The 25230-nt window shown below is 41.5% G+C and overlaps 1 protein-coding gene across 2 annotated transcripts in view; it reads left to right on the top strand.

The window, feature by feature from the left end:
• The window catches only part of slc9a7 (solute carrier family 9 member 7), a 57357-nt gene extending 32822 nt beyond the window's left edge, over window positions 1-24535 (top strand). Inside the window, exons 13-16 of one of the 2 annotated variants that reach the window (XM_053635754.1) lie at window positions 7623-7686; window positions 11083-11165; window positions 16566-16671; window positions 22495-24535. In XM_053635754.1, the coding sequence (XP_053491729.1) occupies window positions 7623-7686; window positions 11083-11165; window positions 16566-16671; window positions 22495-22746 (505 nt within the window). In that variant the 3' untranslated portion in view covers window positions 22747-24535. Of the gene's footprint in view, window positions 1-7622; window positions 7687-11082; window positions 11166-16565; window positions 16672-22349 lie in introns of both variants that reach the window. The other variant, XM_053635755.1, reaches the window with a different exon arrangement.
• The last annotated feature ends 695 nt before the right edge of the window (window positions 24536-25230 follow it).

Raw genomic sequence — 25230 nt, 5'->3', positions numbered from 1 at the left:
ATATCGTTGTGTAAACTTTGTATAATAAGGTTCTAAGTATAATCTGCAAATTCCTTTGTATAAACTGTAAAGTTATATGTATAAAGTACACACAATTTCTGAATATATAGGTTGTAAAGTTTTGGCTGTAAAGTGTGTCAGGTGTAAACTGCACACAATTTTAGGTATAAATCACATAAAAATTCCAGGTATAAACTACATACATTTCTAGAAATAAACTACATAGATTACTATGTATAAACCACATAAAGCTGGGGTTGTAAACTGCATAAAGTGCGGAAAGATCTAGGTATAACCTGCACAAATTTCTATGTATAAACTGCATAGTGATCTGTGTGTAAACTGTAAAGTTCTAGGTATAACCTGCACAAATTTCTATGTATAAAGTGTATAAATGTCTAAGTATGAAGTACGTCAGGTTCTAGGTATAAACTGCATGAAGTCTTAGGTACACACTGCATAAAATTCTAGGTATAAACTGCATAAATTTCTACCTATAAAGTGTGTAAACTTCTAGGTTTAAACTGCATAAATGTTGATGTACAAACTGTACAGAGGTCTAGGTATTACCTGTGTAAAGTTCTACGAATTGTTTTCTACTTATAGATGACTGTGAAAGTCCCTCTGAATGAGCTGTTACCGTAATGTATTTATAACAACGAGCACATTAGAAATGACAGATTTCCTGTTGACTCCTCTTCCGCAAATGTAAAATAAGCATCCTCTTACTTTAAGAAAACAATTACCCAGCATTTTTTTTTTTTTTAAATCCGTTCGTAAAGTGGCGCATCCGCTATACAAGTCCCTGGGAATGAACTGTTACTATAGAAACAATAATGTTTTAAAATGAGCGCGTTAATATATCAGTTTTCTGCAGCCCGTCTTCCCTTCCAGACTCTTTATCTAACACAGGAAAACCGTGACATGCAAAATCAGCCTCCACAAAGACTGAAATGAATGTGCCAAACGAAGTGTTTGTGCTGAATCACTAGGTTATATCGAGGCGTGGAACTCGCATTCACAATAAACTTACTTTAAAATGTCGTCCATCTTTTATAAAAGTCTTTATTTGTAGTCTACTTTGCGCAAGCGAAGATGGAACCAAAGTTTTATATTGAATATTTATTTATTTATTTATTTAGCTCATCATTAATCATGTAACAGGCAAAAATAGACTTATAAAAAGTCAGCTACAGAAAATTACATCTTTAACACGTATTTAATTTTTTACAAATTACATGATCGGTCTTGGCCAGATGTTTTGATACCGATTATGATCTTGCGATATGTACTGTAATCTCAGTCACGATGCACTTTTCCAAGTATCATCAATATTCATGCGGTTGGTGCTTTTATTTAAAAAAAAAATATATATATATATATATTTTATTTATATTTATTTATTTTTTATTTCTGGACCAGGGCCTGGATTCATGAAATCTTCAGGAAGAAGTTCAGAAAGTTCTTAAGATAAATTCTGAGAAGTTTGTAAGAATGGTCCTATTTCTCAAATATTTTCTTAAGAACATCTTCATTTATTTTTTTTTTCTTTAAATAAGATGACAGTAGTGTAATGGCTACAGCAAATTCAATACTACCAAACTTTAATCAATTTAATATTCAATCTAACCCTTTCCATTAAGTAGCAGTCACCTCCCAATCATTTATTCATACGTATAGGTGTGTTTGTTTAATGACTTTACCCGAAATTCACCGTCACAGGAGAATTTACTTGCTGGAAAGTGGAAATAATTCAGCTAATTTGAAAAGAGAAGAAAAGAACAAAAACTTCAGTAGGCACGCGCTAAAATATTGTAGTGGTCATACATTATTTATTATATGTTACAAGTTTTATAATTTTGTAATGTTTCATACTCGAAACAACCCGATAAATTCATTAAAATTCTAACTTTACCAAGTTATTTACGATTTTTAAGAACATTTCCTTTCAAGAATTGGAATTTTTCTTGATTTTTCTTCTTAGAAACAAGCTTAAGAAAAAAAATAAGACCGTTCCTAAGAATTTTTGGGAATACAAAATAATCTTAACGTTTTTTCTCAAGTTAGGAAATGAGAAGAAATTGGCCATTAAGAAGAATTATGATTTCTTAAGAATGTTTTGTGAATCCGTCCCCAGTTGTTTAAATTTCACCGCTTGTTTGTTTGTTCTTGTAAAATTTAAAAAATACTCGTAAAATTGAACGTTTACAGGGAATGGAGAAATGTTCCGATGGTGTTGGGGTATATTGTGTAAATGGAAGAAAACACTTCAGTGTGTGCTCTTGTAGGAAAGTAATCACCTTCGGGGTGGTAACAGTAACTCATCACACCACCTCGTTGCTCGTTATTTTACAGTAACAACACAAAACAAAGTGTTTTATTCCTTACTTATAACATCGTTCGACTGATTTGTTGGCATTTTGTTAATTTTCAAAATTACCCCAGTATTTCCGCAATTCTTGGCCAAGACGTGCTGCGTGTCCTCACAACACACATTCATCCAAAGCCCTCTTCGATTCATGTGCGTCGAACAGGAGTTCAGCTAAAAGGTCTCATTTACTAACACACACCACTGTGAAAGTCTAACTATTTGTAGGTATGATGTTCTTCTTGTGGAAATAGGTGTTTGGTTTACGCCAGATGTAACAGGACCCCGTCTTCCAAACAGTTCCACTTTCGACTCATGAATCCACAGAACATTCTCCCAAAAGGTTTGAGGATCATCACGGTGTGTTTTGGCAAAATTCAGACGAGTCTTAATGTTGTTCTGGGTTATCAGTGGGTTTCACCTCGCCACTCTTCCTTGGACGCCATTTCCCCCCAGTGTCTTTCTGATAGTGGAGTCATGAGCAGTGACCTTTATTGATGCAAGACAGGCCTGTAGGTCCTTTGATGTTGTCCTTGGCTCTTTTGTGACTTCCTGGATGAGTCGTCGCTGTGCTCTCGGAGGAATTTTAGAAGGTCGGACACTTCTGGGAAGGTTCACTACTGTGCCGAGTTTCTCCATTTGGAGATAACGGCTCTCGCTGTAGTTCTTTGGAGTCCCAGAGCCTCTGAAATAGCTTTGTAACCCAGACTGATGTCTTTCAATCACCTTCTTCCTCATCAATTCTGGAAATTCTTTCAACTTTGCCACAGTGTGTTACTGAGTAAGACCTTTTACCTTCCTGCTGTTGAAAAAGTTCTATGTAAGTGCTGATGTGATTGAACAGGGTCTGCAGTAATCAGGCCTGGTTGTGTCTCGTCCAGCTGAACCCCGTTATCAATGCACTTTCATAGATTTGGGGGATTCAATAAATAACATTATCATTTAAAAACTATATTTTGTGTTTATTCAGGCTGCCTTTGCTGTACCTTTTAGATTTTGTTTTAAATTCTAAAACAATTTAGTAAGAGATGTACACAAAAACTGAAGAAATCAGGATACTTTTTCACAGCACCGTAGTACATCATAAAAAGTAATGTAAGCGTAATTAGGTGTATTGGGTAAACACAGGGTTTTTATACACAGTGAATTGAGCGGAAACGTTTGGTTGTCGTTATAAAGAAAATAGGACCGTGACGACACTCGTGACCATTCTCATAAAATGTTCTGAGCAGTTTTGTGTTTATATTGTTATAACTTAGCTTTTAAGCAGCTTAATGGTCTATTTATTTATTTATTTATTTATTTATTTATTTATTTTTTAAGCTCGCCATGCTATTGCCCACTGGAAGGAGTGGGGGCGGGTTCAAGGAGAAAAAATGTGTTCAGCTCCACCTGTTTAACCTTTAGACATGGTTAAACGCTAACGCTTATCTAACGCACCTCTCTATCAAGCGTTTTAATTAGTAAATCCGCTTCGATCCGTCGATAGTTTTGCAGTAAACTGGTCCAGAATTATTTCTTGCCCTATTAAAAGCGTGAAATGAAGTGCGTAGTGTGTGTTATGAGAAGGAGGAACGTAAGCAGGGTGATGTTCTTTGTCAGATAGGGTCACAGAGTGAAGTCCAGGAGCTGAGGGTTTTGTTTGGACTGTCGCTGCTGCTCGGCCTTTTTTCCTTCTCCAGCCTCCACCGTTACTCCCCCAGACGTGGCAAAAATAACAGCAGCTCGTTAAAAGCTCGGCCCACCACGCGAGTGAGTCACCAGAGAGAGCTCGTCAGCTTGGCTTTCAGCTTTACCCGTTATGTGCGGCGTGAGCTGAGAGACCAATCTGTGCTCCGAGTGACAGTTTAATCTGAATAGCTGATAACTCAGTGTTTGTGTACTTTGGCCCAGCGCTCAAATCTCAAGCTCTATCTAGATTAATTCTCATTTCCTGGTTTACAATGAAGCCTGTGTTGTGCACAGAGCTGTAAAGCTTCACCTCATCCAGGCTTCCCACAGGTTCTCATCGGGTTCCTGTACACAGAGACTGTACTGTACTTTATACAGCTAGAATTTAAATAAAAGTTCACTCAAATTAATGTTAAATATAAATTTAAATAAAATAGAACATATGCGGTTAGTTTGTGGTTAAATGAAGGAGTGAGTGAATGAGTAAGTGATTCAGCGAGTGAGTAATTAAAGAATATGTAACTAATCGAGTCAATGATTAAATGAGCGAAAGTGTGACTGAGTGGTTACAGTTACAATCAAAAGTATTCAACCCCCAGTGCAAATCAGGTTTCTTGTCAAAATGTAGAGACTTTCAGCTGTTTGCGATGAACAGATCAAACACAAGCAGTTGAAATAGTTCGACACAACGGATGCTTCGAGTGGTTTCCCCAAATTCAACTGCAAATGCAACTTATAATGATCTCTCCAGTTTCAAAATTACTCACCCCCTTAATGGAGAGCAGCTTTAGTATATAGTAGAGCTCCTTTTCCTGTTATGACCTGCTGCAGACGAGATGCAGAGCTTTTGGCAGCGTTCCTGAGGAATCTTCTCCCGTTCCTCATGAGCAATGTCCTCCAGTTCAGTAATATTCTTGGGTTTGTGTGCTGCAACCGCCTTCTTCAAATCCCACCAGAGATTTCCTATGGGGTTCGAGTCAGGTGACTGTGATGGCCCTGTAGAATCTTCCAGGACGACTTCTGCATCCAAGCCTCGGTGGAATTTGAGGTATGCTTGGGATCATTGCCCTGTTGGAAGGTCCAACGACGCCCAAGCTTCAGCTTCCTCACAGACGGCATGAGGTTTCCTCCTAGGATTTCCTGATGCTTCAATGAATCCATCTCACCTTCCACACGCTGCAGGTTTCCAGTGCCAGAGGATGCAAAGCAGCCGCAGAGCATCACCGAGCCTCCACCATGCTCGACTGTGGACAGAGTGTTCTTTCTTCATTCTTCTTCCTCCAGACATACCGCTGATCCCTCATGCTGAAAAGTTCCAGTTTAGTTTCATCGCTCCACAGAACAGAATCCCAAAACTTCTGTGGATTATTTATATGATTTTGAGCGATTTTCTTGTTCTTTTGGGTCAGTAGCGGTGAACGTCTTGGAGTTCTGGCATGGAAACCTTCTGCGTTTAGTACACGCCTTACTGTGCTCACTGAAACCTCAGCGCCTGTTACACCAAGTCTTGCTGCAGGTCTTTTACAGTCACTCGAGCGTTTTTCACAACCTGCCTTCTCACAAATCTGCTTTTTCGGCCCCGTCCAGTTATTTCCAACACTTTCTGCCCCTAGCCAGTTCAGGTATTTCATGTGTTCCAGCTCAAGCACACCTGGTGCAAATAAGTGACGTAAGTTGGATCAGTGTGTGAATGAAGTGACCGAGTGAATGTGTAAGTGGCTGAATGACGCTGAATGAGTGAAGTAGGTGACCAATAATAGAGTAATTAATTATTCATAATATAATGTCTGGGAAGGGAAGGATAAATGTGTGTACCCACGTGCTCGTGTGAAAGTTCGTCCACTTCCTGTACGATGTTAATTACGGTTTATAGGTCAGTGATGCACAGGTCCTGTTTCACCAGAGAACCAAGTGCCTGAGAGTTTATTTGCAGTCTCGGTTCAGATTTTCTTTCCTCGCCATGTGAAACGTTATGCGAGCAGTTGTTGTGGCATTCCTGTGGGGTTACAGAACCGCCGGAAGAACCCACGTGAGCGTCACGTGGCTTCGGTGGAATGTGTCGACTTGTTTAATTCCCTTTGATATTCACAAACACGTCCTAATTAGAACTAATATTTGTCTTTGTAATGACGTAGCCTGTGTGTGTGTGTGTGTGTGTGTGTGTGTGTGTGTGTGTGTGTGGGGATAGAGAGCACACGGCTCAGGATATTGGTGTGTGTGTGTGTGTGTGAGAGAGAGAGGGAGAGTAGGGTTGTCGGTTAGGTCGGACTGAAATGCATCACATGAGCGCCAGGACAATTAAAGAACTGTGTTCCAATATCAAGGCTCACTGCTTAGGCAGCCTGGTACCTTTGTTTGTTTGTTTGTTTGTTTGTTTGTTTGGTACTCGTCATTAATAGTACCGACATTGATACCGAAATGAGTAACCTGCTTTTTAATATTAAGCAATCAGGGGCATAATGGATTGTTTTATTCTGCTCTGTGTAGCAGTTGATGCTTAGTGTAACAACAGTGTAAATTTAGTAGGACGAAATTGTTAAATTGTTGTTTTTTTTTTTGTTTGTTTTTGTTTTTTAAAGTAATTTACCAACAGATCTGAGTGAAATGTTGACGTTCCTAGCTGTTCTATCTTGTTTCCGTTGTCGCTGTGATTTTCCGTTGTCCGTATACAGACTTAACTACGTTCATGCTAGGAAAATCATTAACCTCGATCATTGCTTGGTGTCGGTATCACGTAGTTGCTTAGCAACCGTGTTCCCACAACCACGAGCACTTGAAAATCAAAAATATTTCACGTTTTCATGTCGAAATCGAAAATGGCCAACCAGACTGTCGTTCCGACTGAAGACTGCGTTTACAAACGTCGCAGATCTCCTGTTGGTCTTCGTACATAGTGGCTAAAATTAACCACATAGCATTAAATCATCTCGCAGGATTTGTAGCTAGCCCGCTAGACACACAGCTAGCTAGTCAAAAACAGCTGGCGCTAGTTCAGGAGTCATCCTCAGGTGCGTGAAGTAATTTCATTTGAGTTGTCTCATCGTCTGCCGAACTCCCCTGTAAGACTGTACAGAAAATAAATAAACGATTTATGATTATTTCTCACCCCCACCCAACCCCGCCTCCTTTTCATGCGTCACCATATTTACAACATGATTCCTCATGAATCCACGGGTTACAGAGGAAATTTTTCGAAAAGCTCAGAGTCGATGAGATGTGATGCAGTGGTCTGCTGAAGCGTCGTTAGCGGTTGATGCTAACTTTGATTACGGTGTAATTTTAGAAGCTTTATATTAGCAATTTAACAACATTTCTGAGGTAAATGTTGACGTTCGTGACAAACCTGTCTTATTTCTATTGTCGTTCGACCTTTATATCGTGTAAAAGACACACTTGCTGGTTAACTCTTTAGCTTCAGACATTTACTCCTTGTATTTCTTGGTTGCTTAGCAACAGTGCGGAATCTCAGGACGTGTACGTCGTATGAACGCACCATTTTAAATGTACGCATACGAACACCGACCTATTACGTGACGTATCCCACGAGACTATATATAATAAATATTGTCTTTATTTCTTTCAGAGTTGGCGTGGACCCTGATCAAGATCCTCAGCCGTGTGGAGACAGCTTCCAGGTCCTTCAAGGGGTAAGCGCAGTGCAGTCCTAAATATCTTCCAACATGTCTTCAGTTGAAAAACGCTGATGAAGTGACGGGCTGCGATGCGAAGGCGTTACACTTCTTAAAGATCAGATTAGCAGAGCATTGCTAGAAGAATTAAGACGTTTCTTTGCAACCGAAGCGCTTGTGGTTAGTTTGAAGTGTTGCTACCCAAGATTACTGCGCACACGTAAGTGTAGTTCTACCTAGAGCGAGAATGGAAAACCGTGACCACATCGTTCAGCTTTCTGTGCACACACACACACACACACACACACACACACACACACCCCTGCTTGTGCTTTATAAGAAGCTGTGCAACTGCTATTTATGTCCCAATACATTTGAACAGTGTTGCAGGAAAAAATAATGTTATGCATCTGACATTTCACTTAAATGGGAATCTTGCTCAGGTCAGGAAGGTTGGAATTGAGCAGAAGCGTGGAAATTTATAACCAGTTAATACAAATTGTAGCTTCCTGACTGCGTATCACATTTCACACTTTCCCTATTCATGGAATATTTCATTCTCTTTAAAAACATCATGTATGTATATATGTGTGTGTATATATATATATATATATAATGTGTGTGTATGTATGTATATATATGTATATGTGTGTATGTGTGTGTGTGTATATATATATATATATATATATATATATATATATATATATATATATATATATATATATATATATATATATATATATATATAAAATATGAATGAAGATGAATTGTAAGGTGGAAAAGTAGCGCTAGTTTATATTGTTGGAGTCGGTTTGTTTTTCATCAGCATTCGTTTGTCAATAGAAAAGAGCACGTTTTTGTTTATAGAACGTTTTATATACTGTATCGTTCAAGAAAGTGAAGATTTAAGTGTTTTTACAGATGAAGTATAAGATGAAAATACAGATTAAAAATGTAACCGAGGCATGTTCTGGGTGTAGAAGCAACCGAGATTTATATTTTATAGCTATATATAATAAACCCAACCTAAACGACAACATGCACCCAGGACTTTGCGCTGTATCGTATTAACATATTAACTGAACTGTGATGATGTCCTGAACCTAATAGAAAGGTTTCTGTCGGAGAGGAACAGCAAAGCAAACTAAGTGTACTAGCTACGGCCGAGGACAAATGTTTACACACTCCTCCGCTGAAGACGTTCGAGCTCAGTTTTTCTTAACATATTCCCTGAAGTGCTGGTTCTCTGAGGGCGTCTAGTTTATTTCCATAAGAGGTCATTTTTGAAATAATGGGTAAGATGGTGAAGATTCATTTCTGCTTTTATTTACTATATCAGATTTTCAGTGGGTCTAAAAGTTTCCATACAGTTTGTTTAGTATTTGGTCGGTTGTTTTAAACAGGTTTGTGGGCCTCCTCTCTGAGACGTGCTTTTTCAGGTCAGGCCACGGATTTTCTCTGGGACTCGGGTCAGGGTTTTGCGATGGCTTTCACTTTGTCGTCTTTTAAGCCAGTCTGTTACACTGTGGAGGTTTGTTTAGGATCATTGTCCTGCTGGAAGACCCCAGTTGTGACCAAGATTGAACTTTCTGGCTGATGTCATGAGGTGTTGCTTCAGTAATTCTACATAATCCTCCTTCCTCGAGATTGTGACGTGCCTCCCCCAGTCTAGGGTTGGAAAAGGAAAAAGAAAAAGTAGGCAACCAAGACTCAGAGATGTTTTTTTTTTTTTTTTTTTTTTTGTATGGAACGTAAATTAATTTATTTTTACAAAGGTTTACCAGAAGAGGAAGCATCAAAAGGCTCCAGGAAGGAACCAGGCCAAAACAATAGACATAAAGCATTTCTAAATTTTAAGCGGAGTACTCCCTAGGCTTTCAAAATAAAATACAAATCAACAACAATGACATTCTTACCTTACTCCATCTCTAACCAAAAACGGCATCCACCTCCCTACAGCTTCCAAGAAAAAGAAAAAACATTTAAGATCGATGTTTTAGTTGTAACTCATAGAGAAGATGCAGGCTGGTGTTAACCACTTGATTCAACAACTTGCACACTAGCTGAATCATAACCACCAAAGACAACCATAGCTAGCACACTAGCTAGAGTTCTAGAGCTCAGGAGAAGACGAAGTCCTTGCAGCCTGGAGATAAAAGGCCTCTCTGAACTGGCTTTCTTCTCCAGCTTTATCTACAGGTTCAATCACCAGCAGCCAATCAGAGCAGTCCGGCAATCACCAGCAAGAAGAGTCAACGGGTATCCATTAGGGCGAGAGAGAGAGAGGCACACACTACCACAGTTCTCAACACGAACGTAAACAACAACAGATAACTATTAAACATAAAATCCGTCCCGAGACATTAACGAGATGCCATTTATTTTCTGGAGTGCACCAGTCAGTTTTTCAGTGATGCAGCCCAACGACATGATGCTCCACCCCCATGCCTCACAGTTGGGATAGTGTCCTTCGATCTAAAAGCCTTTCCTTTTTTCTTCCATAAGTAGCGCTGATCAGTGCGGCCAATTTACAGTTAGGCGTTTGTTTCATCTGACCAGAGAACCCTCCTCTGAAATGCTGCTGATCCGGCGCAAACGTCAGTCTGGCTTCTTCTTTAGGTGACGACCTTCCAGGCCGTCGCACTGTACGACTCTCCTAATGATGGATGTACACACTTCGGTACCTGATGCCTCAGACCCCTTCACTGGTTCTTTTGTTGTAGCCTTGGGAACCTTTCCAACCAAAGGTCCTTCATCCCTGGGAGTTAATTCGTGCCTCTTTCTTTCCTGAATGATGCCGTTCCAGGATGTGGTTTTATATTCGCATATTTGTTTGTTTGTACAGATGCTTGTAGTGTACCTTCAGTTGTTTGGAAATTGCTCCTAAGGTGGAAACGGACTTGTGGATGAATTTTTTTTTTTTTTTTTGACTGAATTGATTGGATTTTGTCATGGTACAAGAGCAAAAAGGCACTGGCTCTTAAATACAGCCACATGTGCACTCTTAATGAACTCCTAATTATGACAATCGGTCAATCAGAAATCTTACTAAAAAGTAATGACATCATTTTCTGGAATCTTCCCGACTTAAAGCTGAAATAAATCTGTCTCTAACTGATAGGTGTGTCTAACTGTATGTGCACTCACTACACACACACACCAGTGATCTCTGCTACTTCCTTCCAAGCTGTATTTTTCTTTGTCTCTAGGCACGTGAGGTTGTTTATGGTCAGAAAAAGATGACGCTACGATTCGTTCCTTATTCGCACGTCGGATAGTAAAAGCGGAACTGATCGTTTGCTTTGTTGCCTTGTGGCTGTTGCTAAAGTCATGACTCGGGGTGTCGTACGAATAAAACTGTATTGAAATGTTGAGAATGTCCCTCTCTTCTCTTCCTCTGTCTGTTCTGTGTAGGATGGAAGTCAGCAGGAAGGCCAGAGCAAGACGAAGCAGGAGAGCGCCTGGCTCTTCAGACTGTGGTACACTTTTGACCACAAGTATCCTTTCAGGATTTTGGAGTGGTGCTGCTCTTCATACACACACACACGCACCGCGCTGCACGACACGGCACTTCGCCCTGGCTTTCCTTTCTTTTCTTTTCTTTCTTTTTTTTTTTCTTTCTCCCTTCCCTACGCCTCAGTCAGTCCAAGGCCGTGACGTCACTCCAGCACTGTGCAAACACGATGAAAAAAAGGCACTTGACGTCTGCTGCCACGTGTGGAGAAGGAGGGGTGCAGCTTGCAGTGACGGGATCTGGGAGGACGCGTAAGGGGGAATATCGCTGTCGGGTTTCGTGTTGGGGATGGGATCGATGGATAGAGGGAGAGAGAAAGAAATGAGAAGAGTAGAGGTCCAGGTATTACGAAGGAAGCATATTATGAAGAGCTTAGGAAAGCCTAATGTTATACCACAGCGCTGTCGGATTCTGGATTCCGATTGGTTAAAAGGTGGTGATTAATTTTCTGTCAGCAGTTCTGACAGTAGTCTTCCAACAACTATGTGATCCTCACCAACTTCTATAAACAAGCAGATAATCTCAGGTGATATTTCAGTATGTCATCATTTTTTCCTCCAAAAATTAAACCAAAATTCAGAAACCAGGTGAAAAAATAAGTACACTCTATAATTCAGTACCACGTACAACCACCTTTAGCAACAGTGGCTTGATGTAGATGTTTTCTCCAGATCTCTTCTTTGCAGCATTGCTTCAGTTCATTGACGTCTGAGGACGTTTGTTCATGCACAGCTGTCTGGACTTTGATTCGGCCAATCCAACGTCTTGATTTATTTATTTTTTTCTCCTTTAGACATTCAGATGTCGGTTTGGTGTTGCGCTTGGGATCGTTGTCCTGTTGCATGACCCAATTTCAGTCCAACTTAAGCTGCCGGACCGATGGCCTCGCATTTTCTTTCAAGAATATTCTTGTCTCAATGACTGCAAGTTTCTTAAATCATACGGCTGCGAACCAAACCCACATCATCACCCCTTTACCACCATGGGTCACACTTGGTATAAGGTATTGGTGGTAATATGCTGTGTTTGGTTTTCACCCAACATGGCACTTTGTATGGTGACCAAACATCTCCACCCTTGGTCTCATCGGTCCAAAGGTTATTGTTCCAGAATATGTGGTGATGTTTTTTGTTTGTTTTTGGTTCAGATGCAAACCTAAATTGTGCTCCGTTTTCTGTTTGGAGAGGAGGGGCGTTTTCCTAGGCACCCTTCCATGGAAGCCATACTTGTTCAGTCTTTTACTGGTTGCGCTGTCATCCACATAAACATTTAATGTGCTTACAGAGGCCTGTAGGTTACATGACATAGCTTGGGGTTTTCTTTATATCCCTGAGTATTAATTGGACATCGGACTGAATTTGCTCGGATGTTCACTCCCGGAAAGATTGGCTACTGTCTTGAAGGCCCTCTATTTGTAAACAATCCTTCTCACTGTAGAACGGCACATTTCAGATTGTTTGGAGATGGCCTTATAACCCTTTCCAGAAGGATGAGGAGCAATGTTTACTTGCATTGTGTAGACACACAACTGCCAAATGTGCTGCTTTTATAGAGGTCGTCACACTTCATTAGTAACTCCTGGCTGCTAGTATCGCACTTAATGGTTGTGGGATTAGGGAGGGTGTACTTATTTTTTTCCGACCTGGGTTCTGCATGTTGGTTTATTCTTTCGGGGGGGAAATGACTACATCCTGAAATCTGTTGTGTTATCACCTGAGGTTATTTGTTTGTTTATGGAAGTTGGTAAGAACCACACAATTGTTGTGTAAGCCCTGGTAAATAAGAACATACAATTGAAAGAGGATGTATTTTCTTTTCCTCATGACTGTATGTTAATGACCTCATTCTAATATGTTACTGTTTTCTACAGCAACAGCTTATTCACAGGGACTTGTACAGCAGATGCTGCGCTTTATAAACGAGTTTTAAAAATGTGCGTAATCGTTGATGCGATGAAGTTTCCTTCATGAACTGAGGAGACGTTTGTTTATGGAAGGAGTCTCCAGTGTCAGAGCGTTGTACCAGTCAGTTCTGTAAACAGGAACAATAATGGATGATGATGATGGGGATTACTAACATCTTAACCAATCAGAACAAAGAGGTGTGTCTACTCACCTGCCAATCAGAAGTTGGTGTGTTTGAGGGGCGTGGCTTCAGAAGAAACGCTAAAGAGAGCACGTGAAAATGACTGACTGTGTCCTTTAACTAGTCGAATCTTTTCTGTTTTGGGAAATGGTACAAGAGGAAGGTGTTCAACTTAATTGTAGCACTTATTACATTTATGTTCCACTTTTTTATTCCACTTCCTGCACAGCTGAGACTACACGCTCCCCAGCTGACCTACAGGTGTTTATTCCAGGTGAACCGCATACGTGTCTGCGCTTGTAGTATCACGGGACGTCACCATAGTAACACTTGCTTAAACATGTCTGATGCAGGGCATGACCTTCTGTGAGTTCATTTTTATTTATTTTTTTGCTTGGTTTATGCGGCAAAAACATCATATTTATTTATTTATTTATTTATTTATTTATTTATTTATTTACTCACTTACTTATTTATAGTCCATCCTTTCATTTTTACACAGGATGAATGTCTTCCTGTACGGTATGTGCTCTCTACAAAGGGTATAACTACAGTGTGCACTACATTTTAAAATAAATAAATAAATAAAACACCGTTTGAGATTCAGCCCCAGAAAAATAACGGCTTCGATAAGAGCATAAGAGTTGAAAATTAAATCCTTAGAAGTAATAATATAGTAATATTGTATACGTTCTAATTGATAAATTAACTACTTTTGGTGATATAGTAAATTTGTATATTAGTTAGCTAATTAATTAGTAAATATGTGAAAGTAAACTGGAAATGACATGAAATTTTATTCATTTATGCATCAAAAATAAATGATCACAAGCTGTTATGTATTAACTTGTGCTGCTTGTTGCTTAGGTCTTTAATTGAGGCGATGACAATGTCATGTGGCGCAACCACGCATTAATTAAAAAAATATATTTTATATTGCTCCTAGTATAGCCCATAATTTAAATATAGTATAATTTTGTTTTTGTTAGGGTGATTTTTATAACGTTTCACACAGATGGACACATTTCAAACATTTTATTTTCTAATTTGTCATTAAAACACAACATAATTTAAGCACACACACACACACACACACACACACACACACAAATTTTTTATCCATTACATAAGATGTTGCAGTTACAGTTGTTTCCCAGTTTACATACAACTTATGTTGAAATCCAAGTTTTCTCTGTTTGCACAATATGACCTTCTGGTTGTGCCACCTGACTTTTCAGGCTCTTTTTTCAAAATAAACAGGCAGCCGCATGGACCCCCAGATAAATCTTTGCGCTTGAAGTCAGGCTTATTTTTATTTATATATATATATATATATATATATATATATATATATATATATATATATATATATATATAAAAGTTAAAATAAAGAAAAGCTTTACTGGTTTTCGTATGGTTGTACCATCTGACCTGGAAAACTGATCCAAACTAACCACGGCTCAAAAATGACAATTATTTCCGTATTAAATGTGAAAGTAAATTGTATATTAAACATGAAAGAAGTATGAAAGGGCTACCGACCTTGCCATTGCGTCACTAAAGGTCATTTCTTTAAGGTTCACCTGGCCAACTCCTTCTTAAAAGCATTCCAAAATAAGTCTTGCGTCGTCCTTCCTACCCCGTCATATTTAAACAAACCGGACCGTACGGACTAAATTTGGTAACAGAATCATGAGAAATGATCACATGTTATTTGCCTAAATTTGTCTTTAGTTTTACATGTAGTTTACATGATCTGCACATATGGTCAGACAGTCGCACCAACTGACATCTTTATACTTTGGGAGGCAAAAATGGCTAAATATTTTATTTTGATGCACCCTGACTACAGATGTTACTCGTGTGACCTTATTTTATTGGGGTTTTTTAAATTTTTATGAAAAGAGAGAGACATCACTGCATATGATTCATCCCCACAGCGCTGAATTGTCACTCACTGATTTTGGTTGCGTTTCTAATGCTACTGAATTCTGCTCTGACACACACCACATTAATGGCAGCGTCCGTTCGATCCTGTAACACACGTTGACTCGCTTCGAACAGAGCTGGAATCCTGCAGATCCTGGACTCGACACCAGAATAAAAAGCCCGTCGATGTAGTTTGCAAAACTATTTATCTTTGTGCAGCTTTGGATTTTAATTCTTGTTTCATTAGTAAAGGATTATATTCACGTTTCTGAATAGTTTCTCAGTCAGGTTTAACAGTTAAAAAAATTTGAAATCTTAGTTGTATTGTAAGTAGGTAGATGATTAGCAATTCTAATCGGTCTTCTGTTTAAATGTATTCTAAAGCAGAGGACGGCCCTCTGAAAGACATTAAGCTAAATGTGCATGTGAATAGCTTCAGCAGACTGAACGTCAGGGTGCTGAGGAAAGCATGAGCTGTGTGTGTGTGTGTGTGTGTGTGTGTGTGTGTGTGTGTGTGTGGTCTTAATGAGTAAATCTACTAAAGCTACTAAAGACATCAGGAGAAATTAACCAATTTTAACCAGAGCGGGGGGAAAAATCAGCTCTTGAAACATTAGCACAGTTAAAGAGGATGGGCCGAAATAATTTAATATCATTGTAATATTATTATTATTATTATTATTATTATTATTATTATAATTATCCTGTAATATTCTAATACGTTATTGTTTGTATACTAACAGCTCATTCACAGGGACTTGACTTTATGAACGGATGAAAATGAGTCGTTAATGCGAAGTGTTCTGTAAGGAGAGGTTCATGTCCCATTTATGGAAGGAGTCTCCAGTGTCAGTGCTTTTTAATGGTTTGTTTTTTTTTAAATGTTAGTCTTCTGACATACAAGACAGAGCAGTGTCGTGCCGCTTCGTGCTTTCTCAGTCACCTAAAAAGCTGCGTTTTAAAAAAAAAATAAACAAATCGATTTGTTTAAAGTGCAGTCGCACCACTTGACCTTTTTAGACTTTTTGGAGGTAAAAATGACTAAAAGGTTGTTTAGTGAAAATCGTTGTGGTGTCTGATGGTGGTCATTTTCACACGTTACAGACTCTGTAATTGATTATTTTTCTACAACAGCATGCCCCGAAGTGTTTTATTCCTCACTTTCCAAATAGGAACACTAATTTAGTGAATTGAATGTAAAGAATTTTTGTTCATTTTTGGTTCAGAAGAGACTTTTAGTCGTACTCTTTACAGAAAAGACTAGAAACGGTCGAGGTGTGTGTGTCACTTTACGCTATATTTTTTTAAAAAGTAGATATTTGCTTCCAGAAGCCTTGTTTCTGTTCTTTCTCCTTAACTGTAAACACAGCTACCTGAAACCCATCCTGACCCACAGCGGGCCTCCACTCACCACCACCTTACCGGCCTGCTGTGGACCGCTGGCACGCTGCCTCACCAGCCCACAGGCCTATGAGGTATAACACACACACACACACACACACACACATGGGGTAAACCCACGTTCCCACAAAGAAAAGGTAAATCACAAGCAGAGAAAGATTCAAACCAGTCAGATATGCCCTAGATTCTGTGATAACAAAGACTGAATGAAGCTTAGTGGTGAAAAACGCTCTTACATCACCATACTTATTAATTCCATCACATCATACGTGCATGTTATACGCCGTAAAATCGTCCTTAAATGGCATTTATATTCAAATACGACGCTACGACAAACGGCCGGATGGTTTTATTTAACCCGAGACTCCAACAGACCTCTTAGAGATTCTCGTACCTTGCCTTCTTTATAAAGTACGTGACTGCCAGAGCGTTCTCTGAAACACACCGTGCTGTTTTGCATGTGTAAATTTAACTGCTTCCTGTCATCACATCCTGTCACTCAACTACAGCCATAACTGTGTTCTAAATAAACACCTTTACACGGCTTAATTTATACGAAACCTAGAGCGTGTTCTTCAGCCGGACGCCGTGGCGAACTCGCGCCACTCTTCGCTGCGTTACGGTCGTCCCCCGGACGCATAAATGAATGCTTTTTTTAAATTATTTATTTGTTTATTTTTTTTAAGCACTGAGTCATCAGTTTCGCTTTTGTTGCTTAGTAACAACAACAAACCTTTTTATAGCATCTTTTGTGCGTTACAACGCAGCTTCACAAAGCAGCATTAACAAAGCAGACAATAAAACTCTGATAAAAATGAATCGTGTAAATATGTCGTTCAGATAAAAAACATTTCCAAATAATAACAAATTGGATAAACGGGGAATTGCAGTAGGGGAAAAGCCTTAGAATTTAAACACGCGGATAAATAAACGTCAGATAACGCGATGAATATAACACGGCAGCTGAAGCGTAAAATGTTTTGAGTGTCTGATCTTAAACAATCTGACAAGTCCGATCGTATTGTCGATAAGCATCAAAGAGCGGTGTGATGCGGTTCTTATTCCTAAGCGTTCGCTCTCAGCAAGGCGAACGTACACGGGTGGTTCGTTTGCTACGCAGACCGACAAGTTCGCCTTCTGTTTGAACTCGGAGTTAGATTCGTACTCGCTTGAACTTGGACCTGAGCTTGGATCAGATTAGGAATCGCGTTCCACCACTCTTTGATGCTGGGGGTCGAGTAAGCCCGAGTACGGGCCGGTGTGGAAGTATCAGTCAGCGTGAACGGCTTCGAGGAGCGAGAGCGAGCCGTCACGTCACCGAATGAGAAAAGGTTACAGGAAGTTGCATTGACGCGTGTCTTGGCTATAAAGTGAGAGAACGATCTAGAATGTGAAGTGTGAAGCCACCTCCGCTGATGGACCTTCAGCATTTTACGCTACGTCATTTCAGCCGTCATTACACTTAAAGCAAAGCTCCACGTGATTTGAAGACACGTTTTAAATCCGTCTTTGTGGAGTTTTTTTGTGATGTGTTCGCCGCTGCTAATTTGTTCGTCGAGGTGTTTTCCGGTGTTATTCCTGTGAGAAGTTAGCGGCGGTGTGCGGCGCTGATGTCACACGTGGACGGCGTTAAGATTTCACTGTTGGGCTCTACAAGAGCAAGAGCAAAAAGCTTCTTTTCTCTGGTGCGAACGCCTGACTGAAAGTCCCAGAATGCAATGCAGGCCGGCCTAGTTAGTCAACGCTTTGGAAGCCGACCTGTTTGAGCAGCGGACGTGTGCGAGCTAGACCGTCTGAAGGACTAAAGCGCTGCTGCATCGCTCTCTTTAGAGATGTCGAGATGAAAAGAGGGGTAAATCACCACTGCAGCGCTATCAGAAGGTATTTGAATGGCATTGTGGGTAACGTAGGAAAATCTCAGCCACAGTAGCCCAACATGTCGGATTTTAACTCCACCGAGGATGATGGATCGTCCGGCGTGTAATCGCTACTTTCCACGTTTTATATGATTTCGGTTCCCCTTCTTGCCCGGCTGCCGAGAAAACTAAATAGGGACGTGTGGGTGGAGCTAGAAATAGTGCAGACGACTGATTGGTCAAATGCGATCCTCATGAGTCATTAGCCATTTTGAAAAACCTCATAGAAAGAAGGAGGTTTCGTTACAGGTTGTTAATAGGTTCTCGGCTTCCTAAATCCTCTTTACTACAGAAACATCCTGCGTTAGTGTTCTACATAGAACTATTAAGGGTTCCCCTGGGGAACAGACCGAAGAACCGTTTAGGGTTCTAGATTTCATCAAAAAACGAGACGATGCTGGAGATGACGCTGTTGGAATTTGAATCTAATAGTAAAACAGATTAAAAAATCATGAGGGTTCATTGATGTGGCGAAGTTTTCCGTAAATGAGAACGCGTACTAGCTTGTTTCATGTAACTCTAAATGGATAAAAAGTGTATTGGATTGAAAAAAATAATAATTTTGAAGTCAATATACATTGTAGCTGTTGGACAGTTGCTGTGATGGAAGAGGAGCAAAATGTTTGGGATGTACCGTCACACCATCTCATCAGTGGGCGCCATTATTTTTGTACCGATAGCAGTACCGAGTTCCAGGGTCAGCACACAGAAGTTGGGTCGGTGCCAGGTTAGGACTCTCATCGACGCTCTATGAAAATTTGTTGGGAGTTTATTAAACCTCCTTCCTCTCACGGCTCTCGGGAGGAAGTGGCTCTTGGCGAGTTCCTCGGTAACGAGGCTTTTATTCTGACTGACGTTGCCTTTGTGCTGCTCTGAAAGGTGTCTGAAAAGGCAAGAGACACAGAACGGCACAAACCCAGACTCGGACCGAAGGGAGAAGACGCTCTCCGGGTTCTCCGTCACACAAAAGAGGCTTTCAGTAGCGGCGCCCCGTGAGCCGTTCTCTGCTAATATCCGAGATGTGAAGAACGCAGCTATTCACCGCGCAGTCACAGTCCGATGCGTTCTGGCAAATTCCACTGTTCGTCTCAAAGCCCATACTGTAGCTGCAGGGACGCTTGGCTGATTTCACAAATGTCTCACAGTCCTCCATTGTGCTCCTCACACACAATGAGCTGAATGTCTCTCCGGCCCGTGCCATCGTGCCCCCCACCCCCTTTCACTTTTATTGTGAGTGAACAAAAGCAAAGTCAGTGATTGTCACAGCGCGAAATGTAATGTCACTCTGACAGCGTTGGCTTTGAGAAAGCGTTTCGCCCTCCGGCATCACATGGACCAGAATTCGCTCTGAATAGGGTTTCTGTAGTGCTTTTTATTTGGAGTGTGTAGCTCTTCAAAGGGGTCGAGCTTTTACGATAGCGGCGCTTCAGACCATTTTAATGGCGGTCATAAATTTAAAATAACTAGTTGTTGTTGTTAAGGTGATGTTTGCTTGGGGGCGTGTCCTTTCATAACCATTGGTCTGAAATACAGCGTCAGAAATACAGCGGTGGAAAAACGTAAACCTCTACGTATAATGTGTAGAAATCACGAGAATCACCCAGACACGGAGAACACGGAGTCTTCGCTCAGTAAACGATGGAGCCGAGCACTTTCTGGCCACGCCTCTTATTGTGGACGTACAGTATGTCCAAATTTGCTCTGACGGTAGCCGAGACTTTCCTCCGTCACCGGGCCAAATTTCATAAAAAGTATACAGAGCGTTCTATGGACTGCCGTAGACTCCCATGTGGAATAATAATAATAATAATAAAATCTGTACGCAGGCCTCGCGTACAATTGTGCCGACAGGTCTTAAATCCAAATTTGGCGATTTGTAGGAGGAGGGCCGAAAACACTTCTTAGATTCAAGCATTTTCGACATGTCATTGTAACGTTTGACCTCTAGGTGGCTCTGTCCTGAAGTTTGTCGCGTAACGTTTGACCTCTAGGTGGCGGTGTCCTGAAGTTTGTCGCGTAACGTTTGACCTCTAGGTGGCGCTGTCCTGAAGTTTGTCGCGTAACGTTTGACCTCTAGGTGGCGCTGTCCTGAAGTTTGTCGCGTAACGTTTGACCTCTAGGTGGCGCTGTCCTGAAGTTTGTCGCGTAACGTTTGACCTCTAGGTGGTGCTGTCCTGAAGCTTGTCGCGTAACGTTTGACCTCTAGGTGGTGCTGTCCTGAAGTTTGTCGCGTAACGTTTGACCTCTAGGTGGCGCTGTCCTGAAGTTTGTCGCGTAACGTTTGACCTCTAGGTGGTGTTGTCCTGAAGCTTGTCGCGTAACGTTTGACCTCTAGGTGGTGCTGTCCTGAAGTTTGTAGCGTAATGTTTGACCTCTAGGTGGCGCTGTCCTGAAGCTTGTTGCGTAACGTTTGACCTCTAGGTGGTGCTGTCCTGAAGCTTGTAGCGTAACGTTTGACCTCTAGCTGGCGCTGTCCTGAAGCTTGTAGCGTAACGTTTGACCTCTAGCTGGCGCTGTCCTGAAGCTTGTTGCGTAACGTTTGACCTCTAGGTGGTGCTGTCCTGAAGTTTGTCGCGTAACGTTTGACCTCTAGGTGGCGCTGTCCTGAAGCTTGTCGCGTAACCTCGGGTCCTAATCCCGAAGACGCAGACCAAGTTAACGAGACACGGCGTCACTTCCCGATCGCTTCATTTGGAGGTTTACGAGAACGGTTATGAAACCAAACCGAATAGCAAATGAAGCAGAAGTATGAATTAGGCTCTGATATCGATGCAGACTCTGCAGTCAGACTAACAGCTGTAAAAGCGCCCCAAAGCGTCAGTCGTTATTGGCTGAATCCCACTTCCTGTCCTCTCCTCTGCTGTGTGGGGATTGTTTTATTTATTTATTTATTTATTTATTTATTTCTCTGTCTCTGTGCCTCCTAAACAGCTTGAGAATGATAAACTAATCACTCGGTCATTACCCTGTACTGGATGTTGGTCGTGTGTGTGTGTGTGTGTGTGTGTGTGTGTGTGTGTGTGAGTGAACCATCAGTCAGCAACCTCATCAGTCTGCCCCATTGATTTGCCCCGAGGTTGTGTGTGTGCATGCGTGTGCTCCATTTATCCCTCATCCTTTGATCCTTTCTCTTTTGTGGTCGTCTTTTGATTCTTTGATTCGTTTCGTCTCTTAAAGAATGGAAAACGATGTATTTATTTATTTATTTTTAGTATTTTAACAAAGCAGAGCGTTTAGTGACTGTGACGTCTCTGTACAGACGTTTCTGTATCCTTTCATGGAAGGAGTCTGCAGCGTCGCTGCTTTGTCACAGTCAGTCACCAAGATTAAAAGCGTAAGTGGCGTGACTTCGCCGCGATCCCAGAGCGTCCTCGCTTCACGGACGTTATGTCGGAACGCGCGCGTCTACCGGCGAAAGGTGATTGTACCGATTATCGCGACTCCAGTTCAAGTCGTCTTTCCGTCACGTCGTCCTCCGAACGCGACGGATCGGCCGTTAATGATTTTAAAACCTAGGGGAAATCTCGCACAAGGGGAAGTATGTCGGGATAGCTTAGCTTCCTAACCGTCTCCTGCACTTAGCGCTTCCTCAGAGGTTCTAGTTCTGGTGTCTTTCTCTGAAAATGCACGTTCTTTATTATTTTAAGAATGTTGTGACGTCACGTTATGTTTTTACGAACGCCAGAAGTCATTCTCTTGGCTTTGGTTTATCTCAGTAACACAGAGTGTGTGGACAGGAAGTGTGTATAACATGCTAGCTAATATCTGTTTGAGTGTGTGTGTGTGTGTGTTTCCACAAGCTCTAAGTTCCACTCTTTACTCTTGTGTTTCCACAGTGTCCTTCATGATCCTTTTTGTTTTAAGCTTGCACGTGTGTGTGTGTGTGTGTGTGTGTGTGTGTGTGTTGTGTATCGTATGTGCACGTGAGCGCCCCGCCCCTGTCTCCCCGCCTCATCTCCCCGTTGTCCCTGTGCTCCGCAGAACAGCGAGCAGCTTCAGGACACCGACTCGGACCTCATCCTGACGGACGGCGACCTGACGCTGACGTACGGCGACTCGGCCATCACGGTTAACGGCGCCTCGTCGTCGTCGTCATCGGCGTCGGGGACGAAGAGGGGTAAGCGCAAAGGCAGCACGTCCGAGGAAGCTCTGGAGAGAGAGCTGGACTCGCGCGAGCAGGAACTCCTGAGCCGGGGAACACGGCTGGTCTTCCCCATGGAAGATCACGCCTGAGAGACCACCCCCCCCCCCCCCCACCACCGCCTGACTCCTCCCCCTGCACATTCCTGCACATCTCTCTCTATCTTCATGCCTAGGACACCTCAATCCATCTGATCCTCCCGCGCTGCTTTCCAGACCTCAGGCAGGAGAGAGAGGAAGAGTCCGAGCGAGATCTCACCTGTTTACCGAACTGCGGAAGATGTAGAACATTTGACGATACTGTGATTCCAGGAAATAGACCGTAGGAAAGCTGCTTTTCGAAGCGTGGCGAGGAACTTTGAGGAATTTTGGCCGTTCTGGAGGATACGTGGGTTATGATTTGCCGTAGATGTTGATCTATTTATTTATTTTTTTTCGTCAGCCATCGCCCACGCAGAACGGCTAAAAATGTGAAAGCTGAGTATAGACGTGAAGTCTGTCTGCCTCACAAGCCAAGTGTAGCTCTTTGTATTACACACACACACACACACACACACACACACTCACACACACGTTTTCTTTGGCAGATGAATTACAGCCAGTCCTATTGTGCGATTCATTCAGCATGTAACCCCAGCATTCATCACATACCTCATTATTCAGACGCTCTTCACGGTGTTTGTATGTAAATGCGAATGCAAAGCTCACGCCGAAGAATTTTGTGAGCCGCACACGGACGCATACAAATCCCGACGTACGCTCGGCCGTGTCGGAAAGTCGCCGCGTCACCCCGGCGTACTGTCTGATCTCCCGAAGCGTTCCGGCCCGAGATCGGGGGTGGGGAAAGTTCTGAGAAAGAACGGAGCGACAGTCGAAAAGTACCGACCGTTTAAACGCGCTCGGGAGTATTCACCAGTGAAAAGTTCGTCGTTTAACTCCGTCGCGTCTTCATCATGCCCGACTGCGCACGGCTGGCGAGTTCGCTAAGCAGCCGGTGATCGGGAAACACACGGCTAACTCACTCGCACACCTAGGGTTTGCCTTGCTGTTTAGCGGAACTATTTTTAGAAACTAATGCGCTAGTCAACGCAAACAAAACTTAGCCGGCTCGCTGACGTAACTCGCTAAATTATGAGGGTGAATTTTGCGAGCTAATTTACAAAACCAAGCTAGCTCGCTAATTTTGCGAGCTAATTTACAAACCTCAGCTAGCGCGCTAATTTACTGATCCAGTTTACAAAACTGAGACGTCGCGTCCTGTGATCAGTAACGTAGTAAGAGGAAGAAAAATTATGAAGATGTAAGGAGTAAAAAGTGTTGTTTGTTTGTTTGTTTTTCCTTGTAATCGTACATACAAGTATTAAATGTTAATAATAATTAAGTGAAGAACAAGTTTAGTAAAGTACAACGAATCAGTATTTTCCGCCTCTGGATCCCGGGTAACATCCTGTTTATGATCGTTCAGGAAAAACCTTAAAGAAATAAAGAAATAAATATCCAGCGTTTTGTAAGGAACAATTTCGCGAGGTTATGTAAGTTTATCATCACCCCGTCCAGCACACCTGCTTCAGCGTGTACTAATCCCCAGCTCCGCCCCTCCACCGCTGTGGCTCCAGCATCATCATTACCACGAACACGCTGCGTTTCCACGCCGTGCTCCCACTTATCCGTTTCACCCAGACGTGAGCGACGTGCACAGCTGTGACTCCGCCCCTCGACCCCTCCCCCCCCCTTGCGACGACGACTCGCGCTTTTACAACACACTGCTGTGTGTCTCCCGAGTGCTCGTGTTTATGCGGCCTGACTGGAGAACGCCCGTGAGCGCCGTGTGATTCGGGAGTACGCGAGTCATCACAGCTGCATTTAAAAAAAAAAACACACACAAGAAACTAAAACATCTGCATCGGAAATCTGAGCCGTAATCTGAATACCCGCGTCTCTGAATGCAGTCCTTTATATCCAGATTCTCGGACCGCGGGGCGGATTGTACAAGAGACTCCTGTCCGAATCCTCGGCATTAATTCCTAATAAAAACCCCCAGCAGTGACCTCAGACCGGCCACGCTTACATTTCAGCTGAAAACATTAACGGAAGCGTAACCGTCACACGTGCAGTTTTCTTTTTGCCCTTTTATACGGATAAAATCTCACAAAAGTACGATCGGGACCAAATAATAAATACATTTCAACAGTTATATAAAAATGATGATAAAATAAACTTCAAAGGTGATGTGTATTTGAAAAAATCTGTATACATTATATATCGCATTTAAAAAAAATTTATATATATACACAGTTAATTATTATAATATAATATAATATATTATTAATTAAATAATAATAATTTAATTATAATAATTAATTAATAATAATTATTGAAAATTATAATAATAATCATCTTTATGGTGCACTTTATTTTGACGCAAAATCTCGAAGTGCTTTACGTAAAAGAATAAATCAGTGAGCGATGCGTAGAAGTAGAACTCGAAATTATAAATAGATCTTAGAAAATTAACTCATTTACGGGAAGAAAAAAAAACTTACCTAGCTAGCTGATTTACAAAACGTGGACTAGATG

Source organism: Ictalurus furcatus, chromosome 11 (genome assembly GCF_023375685.1).
Source record: "Ictalurus furcatus strain D&B chromosome 11, Billie_1.0, whole genome shotgun sequence".
NCBI classification, from domain to species: Eukaryota; Metazoa; Chordata; class Actinopteri; order Siluriformes; family Ictaluridae; genus Ictalurus; species Ictalurus furcatus.
This window is presented reverse-complemented; position numbering and strand designations above follow the sequence as displayed.